The sequence below is a fragment of the Coenobita brevimanus genome, chromosome 49, assembly GCF_032717465.1.
Source record: "Coenobita brevimanus isolate Jiangsu-jjx chromosome 49, ASM3271746v2, whole genome shotgun sequence".
Taxonomy (NCBI): domain Eukaryota; kingdom Metazoa; phylum Arthropoda; class Malacostraca; order Decapoda; family Coenobitidae; genus Coenobita; species Coenobita brevimanus.
In genome coordinates this window covers 6,877,843-6,897,124 of record NC_137002.1, presented here as the reverse complement: position 1 = coordinate 6,897,124, position 19,282 = coordinate 6,877,843, and the positions used below count along the sequence as shown (strand labels likewise).

The 19,282-nt window shown below is 41.8% G+C and overlaps 1 protein-coding gene across 1 annotated transcript; it reads left to right on the top strand.

The window, feature by feature from the left end:
- Nucleotides 1–15,404: 15,404 nt before the first annotated feature.
- LOC145399430 (uncharacterized) lies at nucleotides 15,405–16,731 on the top strand. Its single transcript, XM_080272047.1, has 3 exons — nucleotides 15,405–15,438; nucleotides 15,902–16,407; nucleotides 16,684–16,731. The coding sequence occupies exons 1-3, from the start codon at nucleotides 15,405–15,407 to the stop codon at nucleotides 16,729–16,731; spliced, it is 588 nt and encodes a 195-aa protein (XP_080128173.1).
- The last annotated feature ends 2,551 nt before the right edge of the window (nucleotides 16,732–19,282 follow it).

The window sequence follows — 19,282 nt, the reverse complement described above, 5'->3', positions numbered from 1 at the left end:
ACACACACACACACACACACAGGTAATCGTGTAGGAAGAATGGAAGTGTATGATGGATGTGCCAGAATATTCATGTGCATCTTTCTCTCTCTCTCTCTCTCTCGTAAAGGTACACATAAACTACAGTACCCCGCTTTTTACTCTCTCTCTCTCTCTCTCTCTCTCTCTATTGCTCCGAATATGACCAGTTTACTTTAGAGGTTTGCAAACAGAAATTTTTACCCTTCCTGTCAGTCTTAGACCAAAGATGGGCTTATTTAAATAGGCTACTATCTCCCTTCGTCCCCCCCCTCACACACACACACACACACACACATATCTCCTTATACACATCCACTCCTTCTTCGTACCTCGCCAACATGGATAAGGACTCAGTCTGGCTATCACTCTCCCTCATTTTAACAGACAGTCCTACAATATACAACCATGAATAAAGTTCCCCTATTTTATTTTCCCGGTTCTTAACTGTGGAAGGTGCTACATGAACCATTTTTACGTAGTATCAATATGAAGCACACAATAAAAGAGTATGAGAAGGAAGGATACACTGAGGTTTGAGAAGGAATGAGAAATGTTGAAGGAATTACATCGTGTGTGTGTGTGTGTGTGTGTGTGTGTGTGTGTGTGTGTGTGTGTGTGTGTGTGTGTGTGTGTGTGTGTGTGTGTGTGTGTGTGTGTGTGTGTGTGTGTGTGTGTGTGTGTGTGTGTGTGTGTGTGTGTGTGTAATATGAAGCACACAACAAGAGTAGCCTATGATAAGGATACTCTCTGCCGTTTGGGGAGGCATGAGAAGTACGTGGGGCAAGTAACAATGGTGGCAGAGGACTGACGAACTTCTGCTCATATCTGCACCGTATATTGACATTAAGAGAAAGGCTATCTCTTTATATTCTTTGTTTACTGGCCTGTCCATACACTGACCTATCGATCTATCTATCCATCTATCAATTTATTTATCCATCCATCCATATTTATATCTATTTATCTTCGTTTGCTTTTACGCATCTATTGATCTGTCCAAATTTTGTCCATCCATCCATCCACTCATCTAACCATCTGTCTATCTACATCTGCTTTTATCTATATTTAGCTAAATATTTATCCTATTTATCTATCTATTACCAACTCCTAATCAAAGAGTTCATTTAGAGTAGTCACAATAATAGTATCAATACTCTACTTAACGCATTCCTATAAGTACAAGATCTTTATAAGTGATTCTTTTACCGCCATATTATCTTCTTCAGCTTATGGTTTTAAATAGTTTCCCTTTACACCTTCAGAACGATGACATTTCCTTAAAATTACTATAACCATAAGATTTTATTAAGGGTATAGAGAACCACTAACAAAACCTCTCCAAAATCCATCCGTCCGCAAGTCGTTCCAGTTAGAATAAGTTAGGTTTGAGTGAGCTAGGTTAGATAGTCAGGTTAGGCTATAATTAGTTGTTAGATTAGTTAGGATACATTGTTAGGTTAGGTTAGATTGCATTAGTTTGGTTAGTTTGTTAGGCTGTTAGATCAGTGGGGATGAAACGATTGGGGACGGACTGTCCCTGGGAGGGGGTCGAGCTGAAAACAATTTATAAACAGAATAATAAAATTTTTCCTTCACTGATATGGAAGCTCTCTCTATGCAAGCTCTCTCTCTCTCTCTCTCTCTCTCTCTCTCTCTCTCTTACTAATCAAGCTAACACCATATGATTTTTTCAAGCCAGAGAAAGTCCTGTGATTCAAAGGTTTAGGGGGAGAACTAACCTAAAAATACCGCGCTCTGTTTTTCATTCCAAAGGCGAGTGAGTGAGTGTGTCTATAACCTCTGACGTATTATTTTAGCCTATTTAGCCCGAGAACGTCACTCTGAACGTCATTCTTCCTTGTAGCATGCGATTATATTTACGTCATTCTTCCTTCAAGCTTACGATTTTACTTACGCCAGTCTTCCTTCTACCATACGATTTTATTCAGCTTAGGGAAGGTTTTTTAAACTGCAAGGGGTTGAATACATCTTCTTTACCTCCTTCACTACTACGGTGTCGAATAAAATACAAGTAAAATATGCAAATTAGAAAAGTGTCATTATAAAAAGAGGGACTATTAAGAAATATGATTCCGTTAACCCCTTCACTACTACGAGGCCAAATAAAACAAAAATCACAGCAATTTTAAAAAGCATCATGACAGAGAAGAGCTTTTATGGGGGACTAACCTAAATCTCCTCTGCCCTATTTTCCATTCCACACCGAGGCGAGTGTGTGATGATAACCTCTGTCGTATTATGTTACGGTATTTCTCCTTCGCTCCTATTTACCCTCTCCCCTGCCATGATATATCCAGGTCGTGTTTTAGTTGGAAATCCAGGTTCGTTTTCATAATCTATCTTGAGGTTAAGCCTGTGAATAAGGCTGAATGCTTGAAACTGAACGCTGTGAATAAGGTTAAATACTCATACTTTTATCTCCACGTACCCCTTCAATGGTTCAAGCAACTCTTAGTATTGTATTTCAGTTTTTATAATATATCTTGAGGTTAAGCCTGTGAATAATAATGCTTGAAACTGAGCGCACTGAATAAGGTTGAATATTCATACTTTTATCTCCACGTACCCCTTCACTGGTTCAAGCAACTCTTAGTATTTTATTTCAGTTAATGACCGACGATTACATTCAAAATGAGTCATGCGAGCCTGGAATGCTAAACAGTTGCCAAATACTTCACAACCTAACTACAGAGAAGATTACTTTGAAAGAATACACAACAAAATTAATTCCGGTAATAAATGACTTTTGTGAAGACCTGGCTACCGTAAAAAATTAAACTTTTCAATTTAATATGAATTTTCTATTTTATTCTTTCTATCCGTACGCGATTTTATTCACACCAGAACAGAACCGTTGAGCATGAAAGTCATATTTATGGCCGTATTCTCGTCGGTAAAGGAAGTTCCACAGCACCTCCTTCCTTAACGATTTATTTTTGGAGACGGCTGGTTAATATCAATTTCTATACTGTTCTGGCTGAGTATGGTGGTATATGGGTGATTTAAATGACACAGGAGAGGACAGAAAAGAGTAATAAGCAAAGAAATCGCTGAGGAAAAGGCATCAAGGAGCTTCCATAACCGACGACAAAAAGACCACAGACTTCAACACCTTTTTTTCCAAGGGGCCTTCCTAAGCAAAATAAATCGTCTGGCATAAGGAATAAAATAAAACAATTGTTCTCGGGGTTCAAGAATTAATTACAAATCTTGGTTGTGAAGTACCATAATAAGTAAAAGTTAGCTGACAATCTTGCAAAAATTAGCTGACAATTTTGCAAAAGTTAGCTGACAATTCCAAGCCAGTATTGTGTCCTGCCCTAAAACTTTACTACAATAAAGGAAGATGAGACGATGATGGTTAAGATGGATGGTGAGTGCTGGTGTGGGTCATTTAACGCTCTGGTGGTGCCGTTACTAAAATACACTGGCCCTGGATGGAATTGATGGCGAAGGGTGAAAGTAGGCACCGGAATCTTCACTACACAGCCTTACATTTTTTTACTGGGGTTGATTTTATTAGTAAATCAAAAAGCGAAACTATAACTCACCATCTAAGCTAATCTAAACTGACCTTATCTAAATTAACCAAACTTAATCCTTATCTAGACACACACACACACACACACACACACACACACACACACACAATGTAAATCAGGGATTCTGTATACGAGGTAAACTATCAAGTTACCACAAGTGCAGTAATTTAGACTGAACATACATAATACGATGCTGACCAGGCTCTTTTAGGATTATGACATGGATAGCAAAGGTGGCTCTCCCTCATCCATCCTTTCATTATTATTATTATTATTATTATTATTATTTGTTACTGCTGTTGTTGCTATTTTTTTTTTTTTTTTATTCCAGAGGTAAGATGAAAAACATTAGAAAACGAATATAAAGAAACGAAGAGGGGTAACCTTCCCATTCTCGCCCGTTCCATTAAACGTACAAGTGTGATGCCCTCCTTTCCCTTGCCATCCCCCAACCCGAGCTCATGGGCAGACTCCCCGTATTAGGGTGGTGAGGACGAGCCTAGACACCGCACTACCATTACCGCTAACACTCCAGCCATCACTCAAATACCTTCTTTTACATTTCAACCCTCCCGGCCCCTTGGTGGTGAGCTCTGACAATGACTAGGGTAAACATACGTGATCTTCGTTTATATTGGCTAACCACATCGTTCAATTACTCTTCTTTTTTAATCTAATTCTTGCTAACTCTAAATACCTTCTTTTACATTTCAACCCTCCCGACAATGACTATGGCAAGTATATGCGATCTTCGTTTATACCTGGCTAACCACAGCGTTTTATTACTTTTTTTTTTTTTATCTAATTCTTGCTAACTCCAGATATATTCAGCTTAGGAGACTTACTGCTGTTTAAAGGGTTACATACAGTATTAAGAATTCACTAAAATATCGCCTTTCTTATCACAGTACTGTTCTTAATACAGTCACACGATTCTGTTCACTTGCACCGATACTGGCTGACAAAATCAAATCTAAAAATCTTCAGTTCGCGGGCTGTCTCCTACGCTGAATAAAATCGCCTACCAGCACTACCAGGAATAAAAAAATAAAATAATAATAATAATAATAATAATAATAATAATAATAATAAAACTTTCTGAATGAGATAACAAAATCCATAAAAAAAATCAACCAACATTGTTAATAAAGTGCGGCTTTTGTCCGGCACTGCTAAAGGAGTGAAGTGTTGATTGTAATTTTACAAGATCTATAACAAATTGGGGCTGGACACACACACACACACACACACACACACACACACACACACACACACACACACACACACACACACACAGCCCTGAATGAAACAACCTTCCATGTCTTCAATATAGAGTCCATTTTTTTTTCTCTCTCTCTCTCCAATCAGCTATCACCACGGCACCTCGTCCATAACCCACGATAGCTTGGACTCGATCCCTAGCCTCACTCCATCACCCTCCACCACGCTGACAGACACAACATGAATATACAACAGCACGAGCAGAGGATGGGAGGGAAGGGACGCGCGTTCGAATCCCGTCTGTTGCTGGGAATGGTGTGTAGACTGTAATTATTTAACCCCTTCATTCCAACGACGTCATTTTCATCTTAAAACGCACTTACGATCAATTTCCTGTCGTAACTCAGGCTTCGACTTGCAGGAGGCTGTCGATTCTTCCTCAGTCTCCTAACTTCATAAATAAATTTCTGTTACGTTGAGCAGAGGGTGCTGCGATGGTTTGGGCATATGGAGAGAATGGATAATAAGCGATTGGTGAAAAAGATAACTAGATCTGATGTGAGAGGTGTAAGGCTGAGAGGGAGACCACGAATAGGATGGATGGACAGTGTGAAGAGAGCGCTGGATGCGAGAGGGATGTCTGTTGAGCAAGGAAGAGTGGCTGTACGTGACAGAAATAAATGGAGAGAAATTGTGAATGAATAAATGAAGGGATATTCTCCCGCATTTGGTCTGATTAGCTAGTCAGGTCAGGTGCGAGTAAGGGGATGGGTCTATTATGATGAGGCAGGGGTAAACCAGCTCTGCTGTCGGGCCCTGCTGCGGATGTCACTGATTGCACTGCGCATTTGACCCGTGTGTGGTGTGGTGCGGTGAGGATCTGTCCCTTCTCCCCTTTGGGGCTAAGATGCGAATGACTGTGTTTGAATGGATGAGTTAATGGGGATTGTGTCGTCCTGTCTCGGCTACCTCCCTTTCCATGGGGGAAGCAGCCTAGGTATATAGATAGATAGATAGACGAGTCGAAAATTACTGCAGGTTATAACTGTTTTCTGCAGGAGGATTAGGAGTGTAAAATCTCCCCTTATTTAGTTCTTCCTGTAAAATCATATCTAAGTTGCGAAGGGGAATCGTATCTTTATTTTTCAGACTCGCACTCCAGGCAGCCACCCAAGGATTATGTCAGACTTAGGAAAGGTTTATTAATAGTGAAAGGGTTACTGAAGGTTGTATCTAACCCCTCCAATCGAAAAAATATCCTAAGGTAAATACAAGATATGATAAATAAATGAATAAATACTGTACACACAAGTCGTCAGATCAAAGGTGTCAACAACGGAAAGAGGTAAAATCGTCTGGAGGTAAAAATGTAAATCTTGGCGGTCACTGCACTGAAACAACTGAAACACGCAAGGAAACTACATTTACCAAACTAACCTTGCACAGATACCCGGCAAACTGTTTCCTTGATTTTGTTCATTTGATTTGACTCCCTTGATTAGGCTTGCTTAATCTGACTTGCTTAACTTGACTCGCTTGATTTCACTAGCTTTTGCTTCCTTGATTGCGCTTCCCCGATCATCCATGCTAAATTTCGCGCGCTGAATTTCTCCTGCTTGATATTCCTCACTTAATTTCGCTTGCAGGGTGATTGGCATGAGGTGATGGGACCAATTCGGGCGGTAGTTAATCATAGCTCGTTTAGAAAGACTGTGATGGACGCTATTCTTTGTAGTAATGGTGATGGATAAGAGGCAAGATCCATCCCTCTTAAACGCGAGGTCTTTGAGGAGCTGAACAGAATCGCCTGATGGGGATTTATGGACAGCGTTTCTAGCCCCTTCAAAGCACAGCGTCTCTCCTAAAACTTAGTAACCTATCTCTCTCTCTCTCCCACCCATTTTCACCTGTCGCAATGGATCATCTATATATTTCTAAACCCTTCTTACTACGGTGGGTCTCTCCTTTAAGCTGAATAAAATCGTCTGTCAGAACAAAAAAAAAAAAAAGTCAGAACAAAAAATATATATAAGCTGAATATAATCGTCTGCCAATAAATAAATAAATAAAAAGGACACCAATTTCAAGTAGGGGGTACTTTCCTGAGCTGAACAATATCGTCTGGTGAAAATTACGGTGCGCGTCTCCAATTCATACATGTTACGAAGCCTCTATGGTCAATAAAATAGTCTGGAGCAGCAGTAAGCCACTGAATTCACGATGTCATGGGGGACTGCTTGAAATGAACCTCTCATAATCTGAATAAAATCATTTGGGGTAAAGAGAACGTAACATAAAACGAATATTTGGTAAAGGAAGAACTGGAAAGAGAATGCGTCTGATCCCTTCACTATGACAGGTGTCTTAAGTTCAATAAAATCGCTTGTAATAAAGAAATAATAATGACAAAAGCTTACTGTGGGAATTAATAACAACAGAGCTGAAACTAAATAAAGTCAGTCTAATAAAGGCAAGTAGGGGAGAATATTTGGTACTGAAGGAAGAAGTGGAAAGAGAGTGCATTTGATCCCTTCACTATGACAGGTGTCTAAGTTTAATAAAAATCGCTTGTAATAAAGAAATAATAATGACAAAAGCTTACTGTAGGAATTAATAACAACAGAGCTGAAACTAAATAAAGTCGGGCAAGTATGGGAGCATTTTGACCAAAAGGTAGGGTGAGTAGTGAACTGAACAACAAGAAATAAACATGTCAACCTTACTAAGACGATTAAATTACAAACAACATTAAATAAAGTCTAATAATGCCAAGAAGGGGAATAAGTTGGCCAGACTCTAAGGCAGATGGTGAACTGAGAAACAAGAAATAAAATGTGAGAAAGTCTTACTGGAGGCACTACTTACAACAGAGCCGACATTAAATAAAGGAACGTCTAATAAAGCACGTAGGTAAGGTATTCAGGGCAGGTAGGTGGTGAAGTGAGGCTGGCTTCGTAATGAGGGGGAGGTGATTAGGACTGGGATGTGCTTAGTTTGGCTTGATGGTGTGCTGGGAAGGGTGCAGGTGAGAGGGTCGAGGAGTAAATGTGTGTGTGTGTGTGTGTGTGTGTGTGTGTGTGTGTGTGTGTGTGTGTGTGTGTGTGTGTGTGTGTGTGTGTGTGTGTGTGTGTGTGTGTGTGTGTGTGTGTGTGTGTGTGTGTGTGAGAGAGAGAAAAAAAAATGTAGATCCACCAAGGAATGAGAAAGGAAAACTTCAAAATATCCAGACAATATGTAAGTGTCCAATTACCGTAATGCACGCAGTCTGAAACAATGCATAAATATCGATAGTATGTAGTTCCTTATTACCCTTGAGGACCAGGGACCCCAGGCTCTGATACTAGTCCATAAAACTGAAGGGTAGATGACCTGTTTTCGCCCCTGATGGCATTATGTAATCGAAAAAACTCCAGTCGTCTTTTGGAAACTCAAACCTACACGTAGCATGACCTTCACCCCGAATGGTAAAAGGAACAAAAGCTGGCCTACTATTTCACTGTGTCTCTTTCACACTTAGGGCATGTCCGTCACTTTCCTCCCTGATGCATCAAATCTAGAGAATCATCAATGGACTGAGAAACATACTCAGCCTCTCTCAGCTTAGGAATATTAACCAATAGAAGAAAATAACGGGCGAAATAATAGCCAGAAAATATAACAATCCTCTCTAAGTTAGTAATATTAACCAGCTGAGGAAAGTGAGAAGTATGGGGTTAAATATTATGCTGAGAAACATCCAAGCCTTAATCAGCTTAGCAAAATTAACCTACAGATGAAAATGGCAAGCAGGTGAAATATTACGGTAGAGAGACATACCAAGCCTCTCTCAGCTTAGGAACAGCAGCCAGCAGACGAATGTGAAAAGCTGTGAGATATTATGGGAACTTTTTTATCTATGGGCAGACAAGCATATTAATCCTCTCTCAGCTTACAAACATTAACCAACAGATGAATGTGAAAAGCAGGTGTGAGATATTATGTAACCTTTGTTATCTATGGACAGAGAAACATACCAAGCCTCCATTAGCTTAGAAATAATGGTCAGTAGAAGAAAACTTATCAACAAAGGTGAAAAATTTAGACGATTCTTAGTCTCTATGATCAAAGAAACATACCAATCCTCTATCATCCTAGAAATAACATCCAGCAGCCGAAAGTGAAAAAAGCAGATGACATATGAAGCGAACTATTCTCCCTGACCGTACCACCTCTGGCCTAATAGACGAGTGTATGCAAGGTAAAGTGATGGTCTTTGAAAGGGGATCGGGTACACACGCTTTGAATGGTGGTGAAATGAGGTGTGTAAATGTAGGCAAGTAAGTGTATAAGCAAAGATGGGTGATGGGTGAGGAGGAGGAAGAGTAAAAATGGGTGTCAGGGGCAGGAAAGGTACAGTGAAGGGCATGGGGTGAGGTACTGCAATCTGAAATATCACCATCATCATCATCATCATCATCGCAATCGTAATTACATATATCGTCACCTTTAATCATCATCATCATCATCATCATTACTATCCTGAACCACGAACTGGAGGACGATAATTTACTTATTTTCCTCTAGCTAACTCCAAATGATTTACTCGGACTGAATAACCTAAGGTCTTATGGATAAATCAGTGTCTAATTCAAAAAAGATGATGTCTCTCTACTCTCTTTCTTGATACCACCTTCACTGCCAGTATCAAGATTATATAAATGAATCTGAGAAAAAAAAAATCGAAATGAATACAATAAACGTGGTTAAGTCAAAAAAAAAAAAAAAAAAAAAAAAACTGCTATGAACTCAATGGAAAAAACAAAACACAAAAACACTTGCTCTGGGGTAATGAGAAAAAAGCAACAATTTAGCATGGGAGTGAAGGGGACTAGTTATACATATTTATAGACAGACTGATAGACAGACACAGAAACAGACACAGATGTAGATATCTTACGATCCCAAGAGAAAATTAGACAAATCTGGTTATGGCAAAAACACGAACTAAAATTAAAATCCACAATTACTGCAACCCAAGATGGTAACAACAACAATCACAAGTAACCAAGTAAAACTTTTACATGCCTCGCTCAGCCTATTAAAAAACATAACGCCGAAACTACATATTGAAGCAAAACACAAAGACTCTCCTTAGTAACTGTTTTTGTTGTTCTACCCCTGTTCAGTCCAGCCGAGCAGACCCACTGACCATAAGCAAACAGTCGTCTTCCTGTGACAGACATCGCCTCTTCATGGTGGGAACAGAGCACTTCCACAGGGCGAGATGCAGGGAAAATGGGGGAGGCATAGTCCCAAAGAGGATGAGCTGTATACAGATTATTATGTATAAATAGTAGTCTCAACGCAGACTCTGATTACTAGGTAAACGTGGTTGAGTTCCCCGCCTGAGAGTGTTGTGCAAGGCAGCTACCATGTCACTCCCATGGTAGTACCTCCCGGGACAAAGGTAACCATCCACCTACCGCTTTGGTGGGGTAACGGGTGCTTCATCTTGCCCAGGGGTGACCCGAGACTATGGTGGGCAGGGGCGTCCACCTTCCCTGAGCCAGACAAATGACTTGGCCGCATACCCATATCCTTGTTAGTTATAAATATGCCAAGATCCCTAAATAACACTAAACTAAGCCCGCGAAGCTCTCACGTCACTCAACCAGAGAGAGAGAGAGAGAGAGAGAGAGACGAAAGCATCATGCCAAATGTGGGTATGGGTCAAAACACAGATCCCCAAAATGAGAAAACGGCTTTAAAAAGGGGATGGTGTGGGCAAACAGAAAACGGGCGAGTGTCGGTGGCCGGGGGAGGGGGTGCTGCGCTAAGTGAGAGCATACAGGGCCAAGGTAATGCTTGTGGTCATTACTGCTGGGGCACTTAGCTAGAGAGAGAGAGAGAGAGGAGATTGCAGGGAGGGAGAAGAGGGAGGGAGGAAGGGTGGGAAGCGAAGGAGGAAAGAGAGGGAAGCGTGCTTGGAGATGAATAAAGAAAGAAACATAGATAGACAGACAGATAGGTTGAGATCGAGAGAGGGAGGGACGGTGGGAGGGAGGAAAGGACAGGCAGATGAGTGATAAAGGAGATTAAAGACTTCAGATACGAAAGGAGAGTGGAAGAAAGGAGGAAAAAAGGCCGAAGAGACAGGTAGGGAGGGTAGGATAGTAGAGAGCGGATGGGGGTGAAGAATGGAGAGTGGAAGATTGGGAGAGAAAGTAGGAGACAGCAGAGGTGGGAGAGAGAGTGGAGGGATAGAGAAGCTTGTTAGGGATGGAGAGGAGGATACACGAAAGAAGGGAGAAACGTACAAAAGGAGTGAAGGAAACAAGGAAATGATAGGGAAGAATGTGAGGGAGAGCGATAGAGAAAGGAGAGAATGATGGAAGGGGAGGGGAGAGTGATGGAGAGGGGAGACAGTGATGGAAGGGGAAGGGAGAGAGTGATGCAAGGGGAGGGGAGAGTGATGGAGGGAGAGGAGAGAGAGAGTGATGGAGGGGGAGGAGAGAGAGAGTGATGGAGGGGGAGGGGAGTGAGTGTTGGAGGAAGACGGAAGAGTGATGAAGGGAGAGGGTGATGGAGAGGGGAGAATGATGGAATGGGAGGTGGGAGAGTGATAGAGAGGAAAGAGAGTGATGGAAGGGAGGGGAAAGGGTGTTGGAAGGGGAGGGGAGAGTGATGGAGGGAGAGGAGAGAGAGTGATGGAGGGGGAGTGAGTCATTAAGATGGAAGAGTGATGGAGGGAGAGGGGATGGTGAAGAAAAGGGTGGTAGAGAGACAAGAGTGCTGGAAAGGTCGACGGGGAAGTGATGGAAGGAGAGGGAAGAGTGATGGCAAGTGAGAGGGGGAGATAGACTGATAGGAAGGAAGATGGGAGATATCAAATTAAACACGTAAGTTGTAGTCAAGAAATTTTTATCCTTTTTTCAAGTTGCAATAAAAATCTGGTAGTAATTAATTCACTGCAAAATTTTCGCGTCAGCTTTTACACACAAATGTTGGAATTAGAACGATTTATAGACACATTCTGGCTCGCTTCTGGTCAACGTGTAATAAAGAGTCACAGCCATATATTCGACTCATTTACTTACAACTAACTTTTAAGGTCAGATAAAACCAAATATTAATCTACTTCCACAGTCAGAAGATCAAGTTATTCACAACCCAACATTACGCTTTCATGGTCAACATTTAACTCCAGTCAGGCCATTTTTTTTTTTTTTCTTTTCAATATATTCTTGCTCTCGCCGAACGATTTTATTAAACTTTAAGGCCAGCATTCCCGTCGGGTAGAGAGGCTCCCTAGCACCTCTTCGTAAGCGATTTATTTTAGGATATGGCTGTTTAATATTCTTTTCTACGTTATTTTTGCAGAGTATGACGATAATAGAAGCATTTTCATAACTCCAAACAGGACAGTAATGTATAATAAACTAAACAAATCGCATAGGAAAAGTTGTTAGGGAGATAACATAAAACCGAAAAGACATGAGGAGTAAAAGTTCACTCACTCAACTTTTACCTTCAAAATCCAACTGCTTGCCTTTACCACCGAATTCTTTACCACCGAATTCTTACCAGCGACTGACTTTCCTTCAGATTACCTTTCCCTCTCCGCACCTTCCCCCCCCCACACCTTCTCTCTCTCTCTCTCTCTCTCTCTCTCTCTCTCTCTCTCCATATATACCCACCTGTCCATCTACCAACCTTATAACCTACCTATCTATCCTTCCATCCATCCTCTAACAACCGATAGATCTTTATGTCCATATTTATTCACCTCTCCCCCTCCCTCCCCCTCTCTCTATCTATCCATCAATCTATCATGTATCTATCAGCCTCTCTCCACACTCCCCCCTCCTACTCCACATGCAGGCGTCAACACAGCCGCCTGAACCAACACGAGAAGAAGTAAGCCAGAAAAAACAAGATACTGAGGAGAAAAAACCTGACCAGGGAAAATATACAGTATAGATTCGAAGGGAAATACCTGAGAGAGAGAGAGAGAGAGAGAGAGAGAGAGAGAGAGAGAGAGAGAGAGACGAAAAAGTTAAAATACCTAATATAAACTGATAAATAAATGTAGATATAAATATAAACAGATAGACAGGATAGCTACATTGCGATAGGTGCAATAGACTTCAATCGAAATACCTCATACTGACCTGCATAACATTCTAGTTTTAATCTATTTTTACAACTCAGCACACAAGATGAAACGATGGCAATTTTAGGCCAAGTTAGTGTAAAAAGTATGGAGTATCAATAATATCAAAGTTCAATCAAATCCTTCATGACAAATTGTATGCTTCATTTTCAGAATGTAGCAAGAATATAATAATAATAATAATAATAATATCTGACTGAAAGGGAAAAAAAGGGAACACCAATACAAGAGTGCTTACGAACTTCTTGACAAACGGATTTCAAAGGCTGGAGTACAACTTGAAGTGGAAAATAAAGGTCGGGAAAAAACTCTTAAATATCAAGAGAGGTTGGACAGCAGAGACAAGGAGGACAGTAAGGAGAGAAAGATTAGAGACAAAAAGGTCCCTCTTAGTCACCTCTTACGACAAGCAGGGATACTGGGGAAGTATTCTTTTCTCTCCTCCCCAGGGGGTGCAGGAGTGCTTACGAACTTCATGAAAAACGATTACCTATGCTAGAGTACGTACGAAATTCATGAAATAAGCTACTTTTCAATGTTCTTTTAAACATGAATTTTCTTATTTCAAAAGAAAAAAAAAATGTTCTGATTAAGGACATACTGTTTTGGTGCTGTAAGCAACGACAATGAGGAAAACAAGCTTCCCCCCTCCCCCCCACACAGATGAAGACTGAAGACGTGAAATCAGGTAGACAGACCGACGACAATGATAACAGGCCGACAGACAGATGGGGACACACACAGGTTAAACAAAAACATAGAGAAAAAACACAATAAGCGATACACACAAACACGTACAGTACTTAATATCCACAGACAGAAAGACAGACAAGACACAGGAGAGGAGGTGCCTGGTCTCAAAATTCGACCCATCCTGACCAATCACTAAGCACTTTTCCCCAGTGAGTCTTCCTATTGGTCAGCCCTAGCGTGGCCGTGAGAGAGGAACTGCAGAATCATTGCTAACAGGAGCGGTGCAGGTGTGTGGGAGAGGTTATACTGGGATATTTTGGTAGACATGTGTGGTGGGATAGGTATGTGGGGTATGAATGAGGCAGGTGTGTGGGAGGGGTTTATTGGAATTCTTTAGCAGGTGTGTCTGGTGAGAAAATGTGTAGTGTAGGAATGAAGCAAGTATGTGAGGCAAGTGTGTTAACGGCAGTTGTGTAATTACGACAGGGATAGGTATGTGAAGGTAGTTAAAAAGGTGTGTGGAACAGTTAAGTGCGGCAGTAATAGGTATGATTCAGGTGTGAAGATAATTAAGAAGGTATGTGTGGCAGAATAAGGTAGGTTTGTGGTCGGGGAGGGATAGGTATGTACGGTAGACATGAGGCATGTGTGTAGTGGAGCAGATGTGTGGAAATATTAAAAAGGACGTATGGCACGAGTAAGTCTGTGAGCAGGTATACGAGTATTAGCATACTTAGGTAGGCAGTATATTTCATGTAGCTAAATGACAAACAAGACAACAGTGAGGTCCTACATCATTTCCATTATACTTATTTCGTGACTAGCGCCATATTCTAGTGTTAATCTACTCCTATAACTTAGCACTGAAGATAGATGGCAATTTGCGGATAAATCAGAATAAAAAGGAACAGGGTTTACGTTAGGGAAAGAACATATGAGGCAATGGATTGACATATCAATACAATGACTCATCAAATTTCCTCTTATAATCTCAAGACGGTTTTATTAAGTCAAGGTGAGACCTATTAAATTGTCAAGGGGTTAATAGAGACGAATTTTAACTTTCTGAACGAAAGCTGAATAAAATCGTGTGGTGTATCACGACGAAAATATATGCAAAAAAGTCAAGAACAAACCGAACAGGGCGATCTGCTGTTAAATACATCGGACTGCATCAGTGGCCAGAAATATCTCCTGTTCCCTGCCCCCTCTCACCACACCCCAACCCTCATCCATATTTCTCTCTCTCTCTCTCTCTCGTTCATTTCCTCTAGCCTCTTCTCTTCCCCCTCCAAGCTCATCTTTTCTTCCATCTAGCATATCACTTCTCCCACCAACCCCTCCTATTCCCATTTCCTCTCCTATCCCATGCTTCTTCCATCTAGCTTATCACTTCTCTCACTAACCCCTCCTTCTATCCTTCTTCTCCCTCCAATCCTCAAACCTCATCCCTTCTTCCCTCCAACCTATATCACTTCTCTCACTAACCTTCTATTCTCTTCTCCTTCCTATCCTCCAGCCCCATCCCTTCTTCCCTCCAACCTATCACTTCTCTCAGTAACTCATCCTATCCCCCTCCCCTCTAAACCCAATCCCTTCTCTCACGGACCTTCCTATGTTTCTGGATCAGCCTTGAGTGAGTGAGGGAAAGGTCCGAGCAGGCACTATAAATTGATGCCCCCCGCCTCGCTCCACACAGTGCCAACCACGACAAGCCCGCTGGTCACCCTCTCCCTTCCCTTCCCATCACCAGCATGGCCAATTCTCTGGGTCTCATCATCACACTCGGTAAGGAAGTCAGAGGTTTTTCTTTATTACCTACACTGGTGGTTCATAGCGAAGAAGATTTAGAAGACAAAATATTTATACCTTTGACAAAAACCATAGGTATTCTATTTTTGTCATAGTCGCTTTAGTATTCACATAAAACCCTAATTACTCTACTTTAGCCATAATCGCTGAACACTATGAGGCTAATAACAAAAATGTTAACTATTTTTTGACATTAAAAAATTATTCTGTTTTTCCGTTAAACGACGAACTGAAAAGAACCTTCACTATTCTGTTATTTGTCACTGTTGTGTAAGCGCTGGCAACAAAAAACTTAATTATGACATTCCGAACATAGTCGTCTAGGAGCGACAGCAAAAATATTAACTATTCTCTATCTGTTACGGTCATATGAACTCTACTAATAAGGCCAAAGCGCAGGACATGTCAGTACCTTAAACCACTCCTTTCGTGTCCCCAGCTGTTGTGGGTTTATGCCGGGGTCAGAATGGGTACAACTTGCCTACCCCTGGGTACACCTATGACGTCCCTGATCTGAGGGCGGAGGCATCAATCTTAAGTCAGCAGGAAGACCCCGTGGAGGCTCTGGCAAGGAACATCGTGGGGGGCGGCGTGCCCGGGTCAGATTACCCGATCCTGGCGTCTGTGCCGGACACGGGGTTCTCGTGTCTGGACCAGGAGTTCCCGGGTTACTTCGCTGACACTGCTGACGAGGCCGGCTGTCAAGTGTTCCACATCTGTCAGTTTGACGGCCGTCAGGACTCCTTCCTGTGTCCCAACGGCACCGTCTTCAACCAGCAGTACTTCGTCTGTGACTGGTGGTTCAATGTGGACTGCGCTGCATCCGCCGAGTTCCGAAGCCTCAACGCAGAGATCGGCAAGGAGATGACAGATGCTGCTGCCTCCTTCAGAAGTGACGTAGTGGCGCCCAACCAGCTCTACAGCGCCCCCCAGCAGCGCCAGTCAGTGCCAGCGCCATCACAGACCTACAACGGCGCTCAGCAGCGACAGGTGGCAGTGCCGTCACAATCCTACAGCGTCCCCCAGCAGAGGCGGGTGACTCCAGCACAGACCAATAATGGGTCTCAACAGCGACAGGCGACCCCGCCATCACAGGTTTATGGCGCCCCCCAGCAGCGACAGTCAGCCCCCGCACCCTCCCAGACCTACGGTGCCCCTCAGGAACGTCAGGAACCAGTACCAGCACCGTCACAGTCCTACGGCGCACCACAGCAGCGACAGACAGTACCACCACCATCACAACTATACAGCTCCCCTAACAGGTTCTAACTATCAGGCCACCACACTTTCCCACGACTATTGGCCCTTTAAAACTGAGCAGCGCAGGGCACAAGCAAACCCCTAACTTCTGATGGTCATTTTTGGAACACCTAATCAACCTGCATCCCACACGACACACTTTAGGCAGCAATAATGCCAGAAACGTCAGGTATCTCCTTTCATCACATGCTTCAGAAATTATCGTAAAAATTTGAATCTGCCCCACACTTTAAAGCTCACAGGGTCATATTAAAACTGAAAGCGCGAAAGTGTGGTCAATCCCTGTTTTTTATGATAATTTCTAAAGCATGTAATGATAATATAACAAGCCTGTCATTTCAGTATCGTTGCTGACAAAACTCCATAATGTGGGATGCTGGCTAATCACATCTAATAACTGCAGGTGCTCCATAAATGAGCGTCAAAAATCAGGGGATTGCTTACACATTTCCGAGTTCAGTTTTAATATGGCCATCAGTTTAGTCCGACTTTAGTTTCTGACCACACGAGATGAGAATGCAACTGTTATTTATATTGATCACACTTCGTCTGCCACTCCAACTCAGCTCTTATAGACTAAGCATATAAGTTTTTCTATATTTTGTCTACCCTACTCTTCCTCGCTATTCTTGCGTTTCTATAAAGCTTGGTAGTAGGGATCAACAGCCTGCCTATTATTCCACTGCGTCTACTTCCCACGTAGGCTATGTCCGTCACTTTCCTCCCTGACGCATCTTATCAGTGAGTATCATCTAAGGACAGAGGAACATACCAGGCCTCTCTCAGCTTAGGAATACTGAATCAGTCAGTAGGGGAAAGTGAGAAGTAAAAGAGGCGAAACAGCAAGCAGGAGAACATTAATCTCTCTCAGCTTATGAATACTAGCCAGGAGAGGGGAGTTTAAAATTAGAAGTGAAATATTAGAGAGAAAAATACACACCCTCTCTCAGATTAGAAATATTAGCTAGGAAAGAAAAAGTCGTACGTGAAATATTCGGCAGAGTAACATAAAACCTCTCTCAGCTTAGGAATATTAGCCAGTAAAGGAAGGTGAGAAGTGATGTGAAGTGAAATATTAGGCACACTTTTGTTCTTTACTGTATACTGTCCGACTTTCTGACTGTGTGTCTCGAGACGCTTGTAAATATTTATTCCATGCTAATAAAGCAAGAATTAAAGCATATTTACTTAATTTACCCTCTTTTTACGCATCCTGTCTCTTACGTGGAATGATGAGTGATAAATGGCGATGATGGTGATGATGATGATGAAGATGACGATGATGATGATGATGATGATGAACATGACGATGACGACGACGATGATGATGATAATGATAATGAAGATGATGATGATGATGATGATGATGATGATGATACCCTCGTTCTGACACCAACATAAATCTAAAATATCATAAAGCCTAAAAAAATGAAAAATAAAAACAAAGGGGATTCTTCAATACCTCTTCAATACAGTGACGTTAGGCTTGGTGAAGTTAATCTGGGTTAGCTGAGAGAGAGAGAGAGAGAGAGAGAGAGAGAGAGAGAGAGAGAGAGGTTGGTCATCCTGGGAAAAATCACAGTACGAACGTAAATCTGAAATCATCTTACTCCACATAGTTCACTGCTCAGTGGCAGACTAAGAAAATACCGTGACTACATTCCTTTCCACAGCACTTCTTCATGATCAGCATTATGTTCGTGCTAATCTGCTCTAAGTATTCAGGAGGGACTAATGGCAATTTTTGGTCAAGAAAAATGAGTATAGTACAAAACGACATCACCAGATACAGAAGGTTAATAAACAGCCTGGAAGCAGCAAATATAAATAAATAAATAAATAAATAAATAAATGAATGTGCTGTGTCTGAGTTATAATGCCCTTGAACCCATACGCGAGGCCTACTTTCGCTAATAAAGTTGATTATCATAATTGCTCCACTTGGCTCCTTTAATATGATTTGTCGTTCCCTTCAGTCCGGCATCATTTTTACTTTATTCTTCCTGTTACATGACGATTTTATTGAGCTAAGCGTGGATTTCTAGCAACCAAGGGATTAACATGCGAAATATCAAACCCCCACAGTCTGGAAAGTACCTCCAGCTAGCTAAAAGAGTTCAAAATGTGTAAATAAAATGGAGACGACGTTCTCGTACCGAAGTGATTAAACAAAACAGTCGGGAGATGCCAAGAATGATTTAAGGCTCTCATGGCGGGAACAGCTCTAGGAAAATTCTATTCCAGATTACGTGTGAAGATTTCAGTCAGCCGCCTGAGCCACAGGAGCGTGTGTTTCAACACTCCTAAGAATGAGCTGCCGCACTGTCTCGCAGTCACATTACTAAAATCGTCTGGCATTGGATGAAGGACAATACTGGAGCTGTCCCGAAGAGTGAAGGGTTTTAAAATCGTCAGTAGCGAACTGATTTTTGAATACTGCTTCCAGCATCTTAATGAAAACGACGTCATTGTTTTCAAAGTTTCATTCCTACGGCTCACATCCATTCTATGAACAGACTTAATGACTTTCTCTCTCTCTCTCTCTCTCTCTCTCTCTCTC

Excerpts from the sequence above, each read along its gene's own strand:
- LOC145399430 (XM_080272047.1), top strand. The coding sequence starts at position 15,405 with ATGGCCAATTCTCTGGGTCTCATCATCACACTCG. Across the intron at positions 15,439-15,901 it reads GGGTCTCATCATCACACTCG|CTGTTGTGGGTTTATGCCGG; the intron begins GTAAGGAAGTCA and ends TCGTGTCCCCAG. Across the intron at positions 16,408-16,683 it reads CCCCCCAGCAGCGCCAGTCA|ACAGTACCACCACCATCACA; the intron begins GTGCCAGCGCCA and ends CAGCAGCGACAG.